Source organism: Budorcas taxicolor, chromosome 7 (assembly GCF_023091745.1).
Source record: "Budorcas taxicolor isolate Tak-1 chromosome 7, Takin1.1, whole genome shotgun sequence".
Taxonomy (NCBI): Eukaryota; Metazoa; Chordata; class Mammalia; order Artiodactyla; family Bovidae; genus Budorcas; species Budorcas taxicolor.
Window position 1 is genome coordinate 13,100,975 of NC_068916.1, and position 18,623 is coordinate 13,119,597.

The 18,623-nt window shown below is 50.7% G+C and overlaps 1 protein-coding gene and 1 non-coding gene across 2 annotated transcripts; one reads left to right on the forward strand and one right to left on the reverse strand.

Annotated features, from left to right (window-relative positions):
* The first annotated feature begins 5,185 nt into the window (after nt 1-5,185).
* On the forward strand, nt 5,186-17,207 carry FARSA (phenylalanyl-tRNA synthetase subunit alpha). Its single transcript, XM_052643441.1, has 13 exons — nt 5,186-5,434; nt 8,145-8,282; nt 8,377-8,475; nt 8,564-8,682; nt 10,237-10,329; nt 10,423-10,551; nt 10,628-10,743; nt 12,987-13,071; nt 13,179-13,278; nt 13,374-13,542; nt 13,645-13,722; nt 13,877-13,991; nt 14,905-17,207. The coding sequence occupies exons 1-13, from the start codon at nt 5,186-5,188 to the stop codon at nt 15,041-15,043; spliced, it is 1,629 nt and encodes a 542-aa protein (XP_052499401.1). The 3' UTR covers nt 15,044-17,207.
* On the reverse strand, nt 11,263-11,335 carry TRNAR-CCU (transfer RNA arginine (anticodon CCU)). The gene has a single exon. It is a non-coding gene; the product is annotated as a tRNA-Arg (tRNA).
* Nucleotides 17,208-18,623: the final 1,416 nt, after the last annotated feature.

Sequence of the window (18,623 nt, forward strand, 5' to 3'; positions counted from 1 at the left end):
AAGGGTTGCGTGGGCAAGGTTTTCCTAGCGTCTTTCTACTCTGAGTTTGGGGAACCCCACCATTCCCACCTTGTCTTTTCCTTCCCACTCCTCTTCCCGTCCTCCACCCGCCTCCCTGCCCAACCCCGCCTTCCTCCCTCCCACACCTCCCTCCCCCGGGATGGGGCAGAGGGCACCGAGCCCTGGGGCTTCACTTCCTCCCAGCGCCGGAGCCCTGCAGGCCTGGGGGAAGAGTGCCTGTTCTCCGTACGGCCCGCGTAGTGACCTGGCAGCCTGTCAGACTGCTTCTGTGTGAGCTGGGGCAAGTCATTCAGCCTCTTTGAAATCACAGGATCTCTTGAAAGGCCAGGAGGAGCGACCCCGGCCAGCTGCTGTCCGGCGGAAATGCTTTTCAAGCTTTTAGGGATTTTCTGGGACAGAGGGAAGGACCCTTACGGCTCAAAAGATGTGACGATAGGTTGTGTTCCTCTCTTTGCAGCCTGTCCTTTACCTCCCTCCCATCCCCGCCCCCCAGCCGGTAAATGAAAGGGGTCGCCGACTTGTGGTCTCCCGCAAACGGCCTGGTTTTGCAATTAAACGGCTGAATATGAGCGGGCAGGGGGTTCCGTTGGGGAGGAGAAAAAAAAAAGAGACAGATGGTGAGGAAGATAATGTCCAAGAGAGGTGGGCAGGACCCCTGAGACTAGAGCCTTTTGAGGCCACAGGCACATGACCGGCAGTGACTGGCACCAGCTCCATACCCCTAGGCTGCAGGAAGGAGGAAGGAGAACGGGGACTTTCCCAAACTGAGCAAATAGGCTCTGGACTTGGGAAGTAGGAATAAACTGGCGAAGGCGGGGGGTGGGGGTGTTGGGGGGGTGGGGGGGGGAGCGGATTCTGCAAAAGAGTGGGGAGGGGGTACTTCCCCTCCAGTGGTGGGGACTCGGAAAGGGAGGTGTGACGAGTTTTGATGAAGTTGGGGTTCTACTTCTCCAAAACAGTATGGCGTATAACCTAAAGTATTCTTCAGTGATGAAGCCCCCACCCACCAACTCTGGGATGACCACGCTAGGCTTTGCACTGATGTTCCTCCCACCTTCCCTCTCTCCCACCATGTGTCATGGACACAGGGGCTTGGTGCTTCCTTCTGGACAGTAGAATCTGTGCCTGTCCTGTTCACCTCACCATTCCACAGTGTCTCCTATAGCACGAGGCACAGAACAAGCTTAAAACCTACTTGATATTAAAAAAAAAAAGTACCTGATATGTCACAGAAGGAAGGGACAAAGGACTCTTGCTAGAATTAAAAAAGCAAAAATAGAGAAAGTGCTTTTTTGGAGGGCAGTACAGAGTCTTCATATCTGTGCAGAGGCCGGGGGGAGGCTTCTCAAGTTGTGAGCAGGGGCTACTCTCTAGTTGTGGTGGGCAGGCTTCTCCTTGTGCTGGCTTCTCTTGTTGCAGAGCAGGGGCTCTAGGGTGCAAGGGCTTAGTTTTAGTTGCTCTGCAGTATGTGGAATCGTCCCAAACCAGGAGTTGAACCCTGGTCCCTCAACATTGACAGGTGAATTCTTTTTTATTTTTATTTTTTACTGAAGGATAATTGCTTTGCAGAATTTTGTTGTCGTCTGTCAAACCTCAACATGAATCAGCCATAAGTGAAAGCGAAAGAAAGTAAAGTCGCTCAGTCGTGTCCGACTCTTTGCGACCCCGTGGACTGTAGCCTACCAGGCTTCTCTGTCCATGGGATTGTCCAGGCAAGAATACTGGAGTGGGTTACCGTTTCCTTCCTTCTCCAGGGGAATCTTCCCGACCTAGGGATCGAACCTGGGTCTCCCGCATTGGAGTCAGATGCTTTAACCTCTTAGCCACCAGGGAATCAGCCATAGGAATACATATATCCCCTCCCTTTTGAACCGCCCTCCCATCTCCCTCCCCATCCCACCCCTCTAGGTTGATACAGAGTCCCTGTTTGAGTTTCCTGAGCCATACAGCAAATTCCTGTTGGTTATCTATTTTACATATGGTAATGTAAGTTTCCATGTTACTCTTTCCATACATCTTACCCTCTCCCCATGTCCATAAGTGTATTCTCTATGTCTGTTTCTCCATTGCTGCTCTGTAAATAAATTCTTCAGTACCATTTTTCTATATTCTGTATATGTGTGTTAGAATACGATATTTATCTTTCTCTTTCTGACTCACTTCACTCTGTATAATAGGTTCTAGGTTCATCCACCTCATCAGAACTGACTCAGATGCATTCTTTTTATGGCTGAGTAATATTCCATTGGGTATATGTACCACAACTTCTTTATCCATTCATCTGTCGATGGACATCTCGGTTGTTTCCATGTTCTAGCTATTGTAAATAATGCTGCAATGAACAATGGGATACATGTGTCTTTTTCAACCCTAGTTTCCCCAGGTTATATGCCTTAGGAATGGAACTGCTGGGTCATATGGCGGTTTTATTTCTGATTTTTTAAGGAATCTCCATACTGTCTTCCATAGTGGCTGTATCAATTTACTTACATTCCCTCCAACAGTACAGAGCGTTCCCTTTTCTCCACATCCTTTCCAGCATTTATTGTTTGTAGGCTTTTTGATGATGGCCATTCTGACTGGTGTGAGATGATATTGCGTAGTTTTGATAGTTTTGATTTGCATTTTTCTAATAATGAGCAATATTGAGCATCTTCGTGTGATTGTTATTATGTCTTCTTTGGAGAAATGTCTATTTAGATCTTTTCCCCAGTTTTTGATTGGGGCGTTTGTTTTTCTGGTATTGAGTTGGCAGGTGAATTCTTAACCACTGGACCACCAGGGAAGTCCTGGGGGAAGTGCTTTGAAACTAAGATGAGACTTTGAGGAATGCATTCTGAATTTTTGTCAGGACCTCACTATACGTCCAGAATCGGGGGTATTAGTAACCCCATTTTCCAGGCTCAAGTAACAATTATGATGGCTGAATGAGTAAATAGGGCTTCCCAGGTGGCCCAGTGGTGAAGAATTCACCTGTCAGTGCTGGAGATGGGAAGATCTCCTGCAGAAGGAAATGGCAACCCAGTACAGTATTCTTACCTGGAAAATTCCATGGACAGAGGAGCCGGGTGGGCTCCATGGCCGGGGAGGGGGGTCACAAAAAGTTGGACACAACTGAGCCACTAAACAACAAATGAATAAATGCATGCTGCTTAGACTAGCACCTGACTCAGAGTTCACACTCAATACCAGCAAATACTGCATTAAGTACTATTGTACCTAATTCTCAGTTACCTGGGCTCATATCATTTCCATCCAAGGGAGGAAACAGGCACAGAAAGATGAAGTGATTTTGCTGGGTGACAAAAATGGCAGATCTGGGATTAGACTCTACTTGTGCTGCCTAATGGAGTCTCCACTATTGACTATAGCCACGTGTGACTATTGCCTTTTGAAATGTAGCTGCTCTTAACTGAGATGAGCTGTAAGTGTAAAATATACATCAGAATTTAAAGACTTAATATGAAAAAAAGAATGTAAAATATTTCACTAGTATTAAATATTGAAATGAAAATTTGGACATCTCAAGTTCTGTAACTTCCTCAAATTAATACCACCCCCTTTAATTTTGTATTTAAAGTTTTTATTTATTTTTGGCTGTGCTAGGTCTACCTTGTGGCACACAGGCTTTCTCTGGTTTCAACAAGCAGGGGCTACTGTCTAGTTACAGCACCTGGGCTTCTTGTTGAAGTGGCTTCTCTGGCTCAGTAGTTGTGGTACACTGGCTCCAGGGCACATGAGCTTCATTGTGCAGCGCAAAGGATTTAGCTGCTCTTCAGCATGCAGAATATTCCTAACCACTGGACTACCAGGGAAGTCCTGACCCCTTTTGTTTTAAACATCGATAATTAGAAAGGGTAAAATTATATTTGTATCTCAAATTACATTTCTTTGTTTTGGCCAGGCCCGAGGCATGCCAACCAGGAATCAAACCCATGCATTCTGCAGTGGAATTGTGGAGTTCTAACCACTGGAACAGAAGAGGCAATGGCAACCCACTCCAGTACTCTTGCCTGGAAAATCCCATGGACAGAGGAGCCTGGTAGGCTGCAGTCCATGGGGTCGCTAACAGTCACACACAACTGAGCGACTTCACTTTCAGTTTTCACTTTCATGCATTGGAGAAGGAAATGGCAACCCACTCCGGTGTTCTTGCCTGGAGAATCCCAGGGACGGCAGAGCCTGGTGGGCTGCCGTCTATGGGGTCGCACAGAATCGGACACGACTGAAGCAACTTAGCAGCAGCAGCAGCAACCACTGGAAAGTGAAGGGTCTGACTTTTTGCGACCATGTGGACTGTACCTCGCTAGGTTCCTGTCCATAGAATTGTCCAGGCAAGAATACTGGAGTGGTTGCCATTTCCTTCTCCAGGGGCTGTTTCTGATCCAGGAATTGAATCCAGATTTCCTGCATTGCAGACAGATTCTTTACTGTTTGAGCCACCAGGTCAGACTCCCTAGCCATTGGACCACCAGGGAATTCCCAGTATCTTGAATTGCTGATCTGCACTACAAATGATTTTCCCTGACTTTGAACTTCTCAGAGTAGGGGTGTGGGGGAGGGAGGGCAGGCTCTGGAGCGTTTATGATTTCTGACACTATCTCCAGCAATTCCTTGCAGAACCCTTGCGCAAAGCGTATCACCCAGCTTCAGTTTTCAGCAGTGAAATGTAGATTATATCGGTATGTACAGCACACAGTTTGCAGGAGAGTGAAATAAAGACCCCTGAAGCTCGTAGCACTGGCCCGGGGACGGGAGAATGACCATACAAGTTAGCAGCTACTTTGACAATAGCTAGTCTTCTCCCTATTTTTATAGGGTTGGTCCCTCCCCAGTTTCCCTTTGAAAATTTGAAAGTAGTTTACATCAGCAGTTTGACTATGTCTGGAGTCCACCACCCAGAGCCCTCCTGTGGAGTAAGAAAGAATTCTTCCAAGGGCGGACTGTCTCAGGCAGAGAGAGAGAGAAGTCCAAGGTCACACAGCCCACTACAGGTGGAGCTGTGTGAAGTTTAAAACTGCTGTGAGTCTGCCTTTGAGGGTATTAATTTGACCTCTCTGGTGAACCAGACACCACTAGGGGGTCCCTAACCCCTCTGAAGTGCTTGTGACACGTTCAAAATGGCGGCACCCCGAGCCCTGCAACATTGTCCGCCACATTCAAGATGGCGACGCAAGCGCGCCCCACCCCCCAATCCTCGGGGCCGATTCCGGTTCCGGTGGTTCTGGTAGCCGGCAGGGACACGCGGAGCGCACTGGGAGCAACCATGGCGGATGGTCCGGTGGCGGAGGTGCTGCTGCGGCGGCTGGAGGCGGCCGATGGCGGCCTGGACAGCGCGGAACTGGCGACCGAGCTGGGCGTGGAGCACCAGACTGTGGTGGGCGCCGTGAAGAGCCTGCAGGCGCTGGGTCAGGTGAGCCGGGCGAGTGATACTGGGCTTCCTCGCTTTTGCATCTGCAATTCTTTCGCCAGGAGGGCTCTGACTCCTCACCAGATTCTCTCAGTCCTGGTTAGGGGTGATTGTATCCGTGTCCAGTCCAGAGTGCGCAGGCGGGGAGTCAGGAAAGAGTGAAGACCCAGGCACGCGGACGCTCTCATGCAGTAAATGTCCATTGATTAATTTTGAGTGGGTGGGGAGGAGGATGGGGGACGAGAAAGACGCAACCGCTGCCTTCGCGCAGGTTGCGATGTGATGGATATACTCAAGTGACCAGAGTGATGGAGGAAGCACAGGGGTGCTTCAGAGGTGTTAACTGCCACAGCCTTGAGGATCAGGGAGAGCATCCCAAAGATGACAGATGAATCCGGTTTCTGCACTGAGTAAGAAAGCCATGGCACTTTAGGGATCAGTGGGGTGGGAGTGGGGGACAGGTGGTGAGAGAGACGCAGCAGAGCCAGATTTTGCAAGGCCTTCTAGGTCTTTATTTCACAGGGGTTACTAGGGGCCGTGGCAGGAGCTGGAATCAGTCAGATGTGCTTACTGCCTACATCCATCTTGGCGGGGGCAGGATGGGAGGCAAAGGGACAAGGGCAGAAACTGGCATAGCCCTAAACTAGAGGGTAGCTGGACTGGAGAAGGGGTTCAGGTGAAGGAATGAAATTGGGTTCATGGCAAGGTAGGGAGAGCCAGAACGAAGCCCGGCCTTCTGACTTGGACAAGTCAAGGGTGATGGATCCAGAAGGAGAGGATGCTGATGGACTCCTGGGCCACCCAGCAGCCTGGATCCATGAAGCTAGGACTCAGAAAACATAGCTGGACTGTTTTTTCATCAAAATCATATAATGTGCCCTTTCTGGCCTCAGCTCTTTTCTGACTGAGTCAGGTCTTAGTTGCTGCATGTGGAATCTTTCCTCGTGGCCTCCGGACTCTCTGGTTGTAGCCCTTGAGCTTACTTGTTTTGAGACATACGGGATCTTAGTTCTCCGACCAGGGATTGAATTTCAGGGATTGAATCTGTGGTCCCTGCACTGCAAGGCAGATTCTTAATCACTGGAGCACCAGGGAAGTCCCTGACCTAAGCTTTATTTTTCATTCAATCTTTGACGGAACCTTAGATTTACATAAGAGTAAGGGGATATGTGGAGACAGAAATAGTAACCCATCCAGTATTCTTGCCTGGAAATGCCATGGACAGAGGAGCCTGGCGGGCTAAGTCCATGTGGTCGCAAAAGAGTCGGACACAACTTAGTGACTGAACAAACAAACAAGGCGATACGTAAGATGTAACTCTTATTTATTCCCAGGTTGAAGATGGGACAACTTATAAGCATTGGTCAGAATCTTAATCAGTGTCACCAGAAGGAACAGGCAAACCTGAATTAGTAATTAGGCACCCAGGCTGTAGAGCCTGAGGTTGTCAGTGCAAAAAGGGAGTGAAGCTATGGTGTGTGGGATGACAGTACCTTGATTGATGTGAAACTGACATTTGTGTAGGCTACAGAGGATTAAGTAGTGGCAGTTTAATGTGGTTCGTTGTAAGAATGATATTAATTGGTAGTAGTAGTTAGGTTTCTATGGCGCTTGCAGCATACTAAGTGTTCTGCATCCTTTCTTTGTTTTTGTTTGTTTGTTTGTTTGGCCCCAGTGGGCGGCATGCGGGATCTTAGTTCCTGGATTAGGGATTGAATTTGTGCCCCCTTCAGTGGGAGCTTGAACTCTTAACCACTGGACTGCCAGGGAAGTCCTCTGCACCTTTTCTGTTTAGTTACACCTCAGAACAACTCTCTGAGCTAAAGCCCACCACACCTTTTTCTCACGTATAAGAAATTTTGCTCAGGGAGGTTAAGCCGTTTTCAGCAAGGTCAAACAGTAGGTGAGGAGCAGACCTAGAAATTAGAATGACATGGGAGCTTAGGGTTTCTGTGTATAATGTGGATCCCTGGGGGTTTTCTCTGACATCTGAGTACTGAGATGCAAACACATAAATCATTTCATCTAAGACTTTAAAAATCTTTCCAGGGTTCAAAAGTGGTGGTCCAGTGGCTAAGACTCCATGCTCCCAGTTCAGGGCACCTGGGTTCGATCCCTGGTCAAGGACCTAGGTCCCACATGCTGAAACTAAAAGATGCCACATACCACAAGGAACGACTTCCCAGGTGGTACTGGTGGTAAAGAACCCACCTGCCAATGCAGGAGACACAGGAGAGGCAGGTTTGATCCCTGGCTTGGGAAAATCCCCTGGAGGAGGAAATGACAACCCACTCCAGTATTCTTGCCTGGAGAATCCCATTGACAGAGGAGCCTGGTGGCCTACTGTCTGTGGGGTCACAAAGAATTGGCACACACACATGCAGCAAGAAAATGCTGCGTGCAGCAACTAAGACCCAGCACAGTTGAATAAACAAGTACTTTTTTTTTTTTTTTTAAGTGATGGAATTTGTTCTTTTTCAGGCAGGTAATGCCCTTAGTACTCTACCCTGCTCTCAGACGTGTGAATTATTTTTGTCATTATCCTCATGTCACAAAAGATCAACCAAGAGTCAGCAAGGGCAGATCACTTTGCTCGGGAGTGGTACAGCTGGGATGCGAAGCTGCTTTCAGAGGCCGTGCACCCCTAGTGCTGTGGCAAGGGGGTACCTGGATCTGAGCCCTGTCCCTGCCATGCCCCCCTATTTTTCTACAGATCATCGAGACTGAGCTGCGCTCCACTAAGCGCTGGGAGCTCACCACTGAGGGTGAGGAGATTGCCCAGGAGGGCAGCCACGAGGCCCGGGTGTTTCGCAGCATCCCCCCAGAGGGCCTGCCCCAGAGTGAGCTCATGGTAGGAGCCTGAGGGGGCTGGGGCCTCAGGAGCTGTGTTGGGGTGACGGCAGCCCTCGTGCCGTGCCCCCCTCACTGCAGCCTTGTTCCCCCAGCGACTGCCCAGTGGCAAGGTGGGCTTCAGCAAGGCAATGTCCAACAAGTGGATCCGGGTGGACAAGAGTGCTGCTGACGGGCCCCGGGTGTTCCGAGTGGTGAGTCCCTGCTGGAGGGCGGTGGGCCAGGTGGTCGGGCAGGTGGGCCCCTGGCCCTCAGGGTCTCTCACACCCACCCCTGTGGCAGGTGGACAGCGTGGAGGATGAGGTGCAGCGCCGGCTCCAGCTGGTCCGGGGTGGGCAGGCTGAGAAGCTGGGAGAAAAGGAGCGGAGTGAGCTCCGGAAGCGGAAGCTGCTGACTGAAGTGTGAGTGGGTGCCACCCCCAGGCTCACACCTGGGTCACTTGCCTGGCCCTGGAGTTGGGGAGGGGACAGGGAGGCGTTCTGCCCATACTGGGTCGGTGTGCTATTGGGCTCCTCCGCATCCCCCTTTACACTGGAGTGGTCAAGTGCACTTGCCACACTCATGCCTCGACAGGGCCTTTACCTGTGCTCTGCTTCTGCCCAGAAAGATCCTCTCACTGTTCTTCAAGGCAAGTTCTGACATCATATCTCTGTTCACATGTCAGCTTAGAGAGGCCACCACCCTAACACGCTTTCTTCCCTTTGACTTCTATAAAAGTTCCACGCTCCTGGTCTCCAGCCCTTTTGCCCTCCCTGTTTACTTCCTCTACAGTCCTAAGCACTGCCTGAAATTTAAATATTTGTTTATTTACTGGTTTTTGGCTGTGCCCCACAGCATGTGGGATCTCACTTCCCCAACCAAGAGCCAGAGCCATGCCCCCTGCATTGGAAGAATGGAGTCGTAACCACTGGATGGCCAGGGAAGTGCCAGCACTGTCTGGACTTGATTGGGCTCGGGGCTCTGCTGTCACAGGGCTGATGTCTCCTCAAGCAGATGGAGCAGATGGAGCAGTTACAAGAACGCAGACTGGAGTGGGGCTGCCCGGTTCACCTCCCAGCTCTGCCATATGTTAGCTCTGTGATCTTGACTGAGTTACCTGATCTTTCCAGGCCTCTGTTTACGCATATGTGAAGTGGTCTCTTTTCACACATGGTTATGGGATGACTTTATAGAACAGAACCTAGTGTAGAATCAAGCTCTCTAAACTTGATCTGTGGGGGGACTTACCTGGCGGTGCAGTGCTTAAGATTCCCAAGCCTGCAGTGCCGGAGGCATGGGTTTGATCCCTGGTCAGGGAACTTAGATTCCGATGCCATGCAGCAAGGCAAAAAAGTTTTTGTTTTAATTTTTCATTTTTAAAAAGGGCTTCCCTGGTGGCTCAGCTGGTAAAAAATCTGCCTGCAGTGTGGGAGACCTGGGTTCGATCCCAGGGTTATAGGAAGATTCCCCTGGAGAAGGAAATGGCAACCCACTCCAGTACTCTTGTGTGGAAAATCCCATGGACTGAGGAGCCTGGTAGGCTACAGTCCATGGGGTTGCAAAGAGTCGGACATGACTGAGCGACTTCACCTTCCCTGGTGGTCTTTACTTAAGAATCCATGCTTCCACTGTAGGGGGCATGAATTCCATCCCCGGTTGGGTAACTAAGATACCCCATGCCACACGGTACAGCCAGAAAATTAATAAATAGGCTCATTTGACCTATTATTATCACTCATAGCTTTATGGTTAGTGCCTTGAACAGGCCCTGGCACACAGTAGGGTCTCAATAAGTGTTTGTTGAATGAGTACGTGCATGAACATAGGGAGGTAGGTGGGGCTAAACAAGGGTTTCAGGAGACGGTAAGTGTTGGAGAAAATGGCAGCAGAGTTGCTTGGCAGGTGAAGTGGGGGTCAGCATCAGTTGGGGGGTCAAGGGAAACAAAGGAGGTAACAGTGATGTCCCCTGGCCTCAGGACCCTGAAGACTTACTGGGTGAGCAAAGGTAGTGCCTTCAGCACCAGCATCTCCAAGCAGGAAACAGAGCTGAGCCCAGAGATGATCTCCAGGTAGGGGGCAGCCCCAGGGTTGGGGACTGGTTGGGGGAGGGTGGTAGGCAGCCCCCGCCATGCCCACGTACCCTGCACCGTGCCCCTCCATAGCGGCTCCTGGCGGGACCGGCCCTTCAAACCCTACAATTTCTCGGCCCACGGCGTCCTCCCCGACAGCGGCCACCTGCACCCGCTGCTCAAGGTCCGCTCCCAGTTCCGGCAGATCTTCCTGGAGATGGGGTGAGCACGGGCCCAGGGGCGGGGCTAGCCCAGGCCCGGGGCACAGGCAGGGCAGTCAGGCTGCGTCTCCCACCAGGTTCACCGAGATGCCGACTGACAACTACATTGAGAGCTCTTTCTGGAACTTCGACGCACTCTTCCAGCCCCAGCAGCACCCGGCACGCGACCAGCATGACACCTTCTTCCTGCGAGGTGGGTGCACCCTGCTGCCCCATGCCACCCGAGGGGCCAGGCCTGGGCAGAGCCTTTCGGGGTAACCTACCATCTTACAGGATAAACTCCATCCTTCTCAGGGTGGCCAGCAAAGCCTGTGTGAGCTACTGTCGTCAGCTTCTGTGATCTTCCACCTCCCGTCCTCTCACCTCAGGGTCTTTGCTGTGCGTTCTGCCGAGAAGTGTCTGCCGAGATGCTCACATGTCATCTCAGAGGGGCCCCCGCCGACATGCCCTTGTCCCCCCAAGTCCCTTTTCTTTTCTTGGCTGCACCAGGTTTTTTTTTTAATTACTCATTTGGCTGTGTTGGGGCTTAGTTGTGACATGTGGGATCTTCAGTTTTTTTGCAGCATGTTGGATCTAGTTCCCTGACCTGGGATTGAACCCAGGCCCCCTGCACTGGAAGCACAAAGTCTTAGCCACTGGACCACCTGGGAAATCCCTGCATCAGGTCTTAGTTGCAGCACATGGGATCTTCATTGTGGCATGCAGGATATAGTTCCCTGACCAGGGATCGAACCCGGGCCTCCTACATTAGGAGTGTGGAGTCCTAACTACTGGACCACCAGGGAAGTTCCCCTCCCCAGCCAAGCTCTAAAAATCTTCTCACTGCTAGTCTTCAAGTTTAGTTTCCATTTCTTTCTTCCACAGTCCTCAGTGTTCTCTAAATTGCGTGACTTTTCAGAATAGTCATTGTCTCCACACCACCAGGCGAGCAGACAAGGCTGTTGTGTGCCTGTTATCCAGCCAGGAGCAAAATGTCATTATCATCGTCACGGCATCCAGAACTTACCAAGGACATCCATAGTGGCCCAGTGGTTAAAGTTTCCAGACTTCCATTGCAGGGGGTGTGGGTTCAATCCCTGGTCAGGGAAGTTGCAACAGCCAGAAAAACTATCCAAAACGAAACTTACTGGGCTGCCACTCGCCTAATCTGCCTACCAACTACAGGAAGTAGACTGTCAGCCCCTTTTGCAGATGAGGAAGTAGGCCCAGAGAGGAGACATCACTTGCCCAGGGTCACAGCTTGTAAGAGGTGGAGCTGGGAATGGATGTGTGCCTTTTTGGGTATAATAAAATTGTATTTCAGGAAGGGAATTGTAAGAACTTGCATACTCGTGCCATAGGGTCACTGAGCTCCTGTGACTTCTCTGTTAAACCTCTGGATCACAGCCACAAATGAGACAGAAGTCCTTGCCCTGAGACCCTCATGTCTCGTTGGGCAAGATGTACCTTAAATCCTGAGTAAGGAAATGGCAGTCTACTCCAGTGTTCTTGCCTGGAAAATCCCATGGACAGCCTGTGGGGTTAAGAAAAGAATCAGACGTGACTTAGTGACTAAACAACAACAAGCTGTAAACATGGCGATGCAAGATGGCAGTAAATGAGACGGAGGAGCTGACATTGTGTTGGGGGTGTACATGGTCAATTTAAAAACTGCTAGGATTTGGACTTCTTTGGAAGTCTGTTGGTTAAGACTTTGTACACTGTGCAGGGGGCATGAGTTCAATCCCTGGTAGAGGAACTAAGATCGCATATGTTGTACAGCATAACCAAAAATTGTTTTTTAAAGTCTGCTTAAGCAAACAGAAGGAGGTGAGGGAGGAGGCTACATCTGTGGAAGGAAAGTTCCAGGCAAAGGGAATGGCCAGTGCAAAGGCCCTGAGGCTGGCACATGCCCGGTGTGCTTACAGATTGGCAGGGAAGCCCTGTGGCTCGAAGAAGTGATCAGTTAGGAGTGGGAGGAGGGAATTCTCTGGTGGTTCAGTGGTTCGCACTCCATGCTTTCACTGCCATGGACATGGGTTCAATACCCGAGTTGGAGAACTAAGTTCCCACAAGCCCTGCAGCATAGCCAGAAAAAAGGGAGGCAGCAGGACCGGGGAAGGTTCTGGTAGAGGAGGGGTGTGAGTGACTGCCTCAGGTGTTCCCAGGTGCCCTCCAGCAGTTACAGAGGGCAAGCGAGGGAGCTGCCTAAGTCACTGTCTGTGTTCCTTGTGGTGGCTCTTTGAGTAATGCTCATTATTTATTTATTTGGCTGCGCCAGGTTTTAACTGTGGCATGTAGGATTTTTAGTTGCGGCAGGTGGGATTTAGTTCCCTGACCAGGAGTCAAACCCAGGCCCCCTGTGCATTGGGAACTCGGAATCTTAACCATTGGACCACCAAAGGAAGTCCCAAGAAATGCTCCTTGACTGACCAGATGTTGCTCTGTCCTGCCCAGATCCAGCCCAGGCCCAGCAACTCCCAATGGACTATGTCCACCGCGTGAAGCGGACCCACTCTCAGGGCGGCTATGGCTCACAGGGGTAAGTGAGGACCAGGACTTTGGGTGAGTGAGGACCAGGACTTTGGGTGGGGAAGAGGCTGGGGACCGAGAGCTGCATCATGGACTTCCTTGCATGTCCCCCTGAAGGTACAAATACAACTGGAAACTGGACGAGGCTCGGAAAAACCTGCTGCGCACACACACCACAGCAGCCAGCGCCCGTGCCCTCTACCGCCTGGCCCAGAAGGTGTGGCCAGGCTCCGGCAGCATTGGAGGGAGGGGCTGGGCTGTCATACTGACCTCCTCACCCATGCCCGGGCCTGGCCTGCCTGTCACCCCCAGAAGCCCTTCACTCCGGCCAAATACTTCTCCATCGATCGAGTGTTCCGGAATGAGACCCTGGATGCCACTCACCTGGCCGAGTTCCACCAGATTGAGGGCGTCGTGGCTGACCACGGCCTCACGCTGGGCCACCTCATGGGTGTCCTGCGGGAGTTCTTCACTAAGCTGGGTGAGCAGGCGGGCCAGAGTGGACAGTGTTGGTGGGTAACAGGAAGACGCCTTGGTCATCAGCCCGATTCTCCCCCCAACTGTTTGCCTGCCTCCCCACCAGGTATCACCCAGCTGCGTTTCAAGCCGGCTTACAACCCCTACACCGAGCCCAGCATGGAAATATTCAGCTACCACCAAGGTCAGGTGGAACCCAGTACTGGGGCAGGGAGGGAGGTCTCAGGCTGCCCACAGCTCAGCCCCGCTTCCTGTTCCTGAGGACCCCACCTCCTGAGCTCATTGCCATGCCCAGTATCACCCACGCAAGCCGCCCCATCGTTTTCCTGCCTCCACAGGTCTGAAGAAGTGGGTGGAGGTCGGAAACTCTGGGATCTTCCGCCCTGAGATGTTGCTGCCCATGGGGCTCCCTGAGAATGTGTCGGTCATTGCCTGGGGTCTCTCGTTGGAACGGTGAGTACCCAACCCATGTAGGGTGTTGGCTGCCTCACTCCGGTGGCTTGTCAGGCAAGGGGGCCTGTAGACTTGCAGCCCCCTCCATTGATTCATTCATTTGAGAAATCCTTAGTGAGCACCTGCTGTATGCCCATTCTGTGCTGTGATTATAACACACATCTCTGCTGTATGAAGCTGGGGTGCTAATGGACCAAGGAGGATGAGAATTGATAAGATAAATAAGTACATTCAACAAACCAAGCTTAGAGTATGTCCAAAAGCAGTGTCATGGGGCTTCCCTGGTGGCTCAGTGGTAACGAATCCGCCTGCCAGTGCCAGAGATATGGGAGACTCAGATTCAATCCCTGGGTCAGGACGATCCCCTGGAGAAGGAAGTGGCAACGCACTCCAGTATTCTTGCCTGGGAAATCTCACGGGTAGAGGAGCCCGGCGGGCTACAGTCCATGGGGTCACAAAAGGGTCGAACCTGATTGAGCAACCAATCACAACCTCAGAAGTAATGTTTGAGCAGAAACACAGCAGGGAGAGCTAAGATGTCAGGGAGGGCCTCGGAGGAGGTGACATCTGAGCAACGAATGGAGGTGGCTGAATTGGTAAGCTATAAAGATATCTGAGGAAGGATGGTCCAGGCAGAGGGAATAACCAGTGCAAAGGCTCTGAGGCTGGAGCAGGCCTGCTGTATATGGAGAACATTGAGGAGGCCATTGTGACTGGTGGGAGGAGGGAGTGAGTGAAGGGGGAGAGTGGGAAGAGATAGGGGTGAGGGAGGTGACAGGGCAGATGGTGTGGGGCCTTTTGAGCCCAAGGGAGGGCTGGGGCTTTTACTTCTGGGAAGGTAGCAAGAGAGGTTGTGATCAGAAGAGAGCATGACCTGACCTTGTATTAAACCCTGTCCCCGCCCCCCTCCAAGCCCGACGATGATCAAATATGGCATCAACAATATCCGGGAGCTGGTGGGCCACAAGGTGAACCTTCAGATGGTGTACGACAGTCCCCTGTGCCGCCTGGACGCTGAACGGGGGCCCCCTTCGACTCAAGAGGCTGTGTGACATGAGCTGCCCCCCATAGGCCACCTTCCCCAAGACCTTGCTGCCCCCTTGCATCCCTGCCGGTGACCCCCTTGTATTTACGAGGCCTCTGTGAGGCCCATCCCCCTGCCCCAGTATCTCCTCTTCCTGACCAGCCCCAGGGTCCTGGGGTCAGGGGAGTGGATAGCAGGTTCATTCTGTTGTCCACCTGTGAGGGTGGGCCTTGGGGAGCCCTGCAGGCCAGCTGTTGGCTAATAAAGTGGGCACATGCCCTCATCTGGTGCCTTTCCTTAGGGGTGGAAGGTGCTGGAGCCCCGGGTGTAAGACATGATGAGTTGGAGGTCTTGGATCTTGGGGACCTCCTTGGCCAGCCTGAGCCATATCCCTGTCAGGGAAGACTGGCTCCATCAAGCATTCACCAGTTTGCTTCCTGGTGCCAGGTCTCTTCTAGGTGAAGGGAATAACCCCTACCCGCTGTGGAAGCGGGGGAGGCCAGGGAGGTGTTGGGTCCCTGGGAGCCAGGATTCCCACCAATTGGGAGTCAGGCATTGGTGGGATGGGGTGGATAGCCTTATTTATTTATTTTTGGCTGTGCTGGGTCTTCATTGTGGCCTGAGGGTTTAGTTGCCCCAGGGCATGTAGGATCCCTGACCAGGGATTGAACCTAGGTCCCCTGCATTGGAAGGCAGATTCTTAACCACTAGACCACAAGGGAAGTCCCAAGGTGAGCCTTTAAAACTGCTTTTTTTTGTTATTGTTAAAGAGCAGTTTAGTTTTAGGTTCATAGCAAAATTAAGTGACAGATACAGAGATTTCTCAAACTCCCTGCGTTGATGCATCATAATCACCCACGGTCCATAGTTGACATTTTGGTTGACTCCCCATGTTGTATGTGGCTTTGGATAAATGTATGACGACATGTGGGCTTCCCTGGTGGCTTATCGGTAAAGAATCCATTTTCTTGCCAATGCAGGAATGCAGGTTCAATCCTTGGGTCGGGAAGATCCCCTGGAGGAGGAAATGGCAACCCACTCCAGTATTCTTGCCTGGAGAAATCTGCAGAGGAGCCTTGCAGGCTACAGTCCAGAGGGTCACAGGGTCAGACACGATAGTGACTGAGCACAAACGCGTGATGACCTATATTATATCCTAATGTTTCATAAATTTCACTGCCCTAAAAGTCCCCTGTGCTACACGAATTCATCCCTTTGTCCTCCCCCTAAAAAGCTACTCTTAAAAAATCTTACAAGGATTTCAAATGAGCCCAGAATAGAAACATGAGTGAATAGGATAAAGTTCCAGGAGCCTACCACTCACACTGACTAGTGAGCACACCTGTTTCTCTGAAAATATTTCAAAGCAAACCCCAGGACTTCCTGGTGGTCCAGGGGTTAAGACTTAAAGCTTCCAGTGCAGGAGGTGCAGGTTAGATCCCTAGTTAGGGAACTAAGATCCTATGTGCAACTAGGCCTGGAAATCCCAGCAATCTCGTCACCCACCCCAGAGCAGTGCACTTTGGCAAACATGGGTGGTTTTTTTATGTAACCATGAGGTCACTTTTATGCCCAGTGCAGTTAGCAGTCAGCTGGGTTCTTTTTGGTCTCAGGGCCTGTGGGCACCAGTCTTAAAAGGGCTCCTCACTCAAATCTTTTATTTCAAAGAAAATAATCCAATCATACAGAAAAATATTTCTTCATTCAATAAAGGTGCATCTCTTTAAGTGCCAGCAGTGGGCAAAGTTGTTTCAGGTCCCTGCCTTTAAGAGCTGACACTTACCTGTGGATGAACAGATAAATATAGAAATAGAGGGAAAAGTAGAAGCCATGTAAAAAGTAAAGGTTAGTGAGGATGAAACATATATAATACAAAGCATAATAAACACCCAAGAATCTACCCCTAGTTCTTTTGAATCTGAACGGATATTTGCACTGGATCTTTCACTTAGATGTCTGTGACTAATGTTTTGAAGACCCTTATGAGCTTGTCCTAGTTTCTTTTGCCCCCCCACCTCACTAAGATTGCCCCCTCCTGAATCTTGTATTTATCACTCTCTTTGCTTTTAAACTTTTGCTATTTACATGTTACTTTAACAAGACATGGTTTCATTTTGCATGTTTTCAAAAAAGTTACACAAACTGTGCACCATAAAAATCATCCTGCACCTTCCTTGTTGCCTGTTTTGTTTTCTTAATTTTTGGCTGCGTGCAGGATGTTAGTTCCCCAACCAGGGGTCAAACCCATGTCCCCTGAAGTGGAAGCTCAGAGTCTCAGCCACCCGACCACCAGGGAAGTCCCTGTGTTGCCTCTGTCTTGATTTGGTCCTTGTGTTTGTGTGCATGTGTGTGTGCATGTTTAGAAGTTAAGCCTGAGATTTTTCTCCATAGATAATCCTGGAATCTTCAAATCTGATGCTGCAGGAAGATGGAACATCTTGTAGCTAGCTCTGCTACAAGATACTAATGTTAGCTACTGTTCATTAAACTCTGAATGTGTTCCTGATGTCTACCCCTGAAACCCTTACAAATAGTCTCATGTTTTAGATTTTATCACCTTGGTAGTAGACAAAGATGAGTTGTGAGTGAGTGGCAGTTTAATGATCACCCCTGTTATTGGTAAGAGACAGCCCAGATTCAAACCCCTCGGGTTCTCCAGAACATAGGTGTAAAGGGGTTGTGCTCTAGTGTGTGTGGCCAGGGACAGAGTCCTGAACAGAAGGGCTGAGCACGTGTGTGTGTTTGGGGGTGGGGGGCGATTCCAGTTGTCTTCCCCTCGTGGACACTTTGACATAAACACAGAAATGAAAGGAGGGGTAGAAGCCATGTAAAAAGTGAGGGTGAAACATATGATACAAAGCATAAGAAACACCCATCTCCTCTCCAATCGGGACAAAGTCCCAAACCTTGACCTTGACTCAGCCCATCCCCTACCAAACTCTTTATCCTTCACCCACTGCTTTCGCCAATCCTGCTCTCCCCACCAGACCCAACTGCTCCTCAAACACACTGAGCTTGCTCAGACCTCCGGGCCTTTGCACACACCGTTTCGAATCTGTCTCCCTCCCGCCGCCCCCTTTATTTTTTCTGCCTTACTGAGTTCCAAGAAGTCTTTGTAGATACTGGATACAAGTTCTTAAATATTTTCTCCTCGTGTGCCAATAATGACTACTGTTGTCACTATTCAATATTCTTATTACTATTATCATTGAAGGGTATGGGCTCAAGGGTAAGGACCAGCGACGCCATTTCAAGGAGCTTCTGGTTTTGGAGCGCTGATAACTGATTCAAGGTGGTAATTACATCAGCTTTTTTCAGCAAGGGCAGTAGGTCGTAATCAAATGACAGCAAAAGTCAGAATTTTTTATTGGCAAGATTTCTCTGGGCTGGGCACATGAAAAATGAACTGAAACATAAGAATGAACACAGTACAAGGTATTCGGCCGCTCACCTTGTGCCCTGGTGCCTCCTCACACATGCGCACACGCGAGCACAGAAACCGGCTCCTCCAGGCTGCGCAGCCTGCGCGCGCAGCGCCTGGACAGCCCAACCGACACTTAACGGCCGCCCCTGCCGCGCTGCGCGCGCAAGTTCGCGTCGCTACGCAT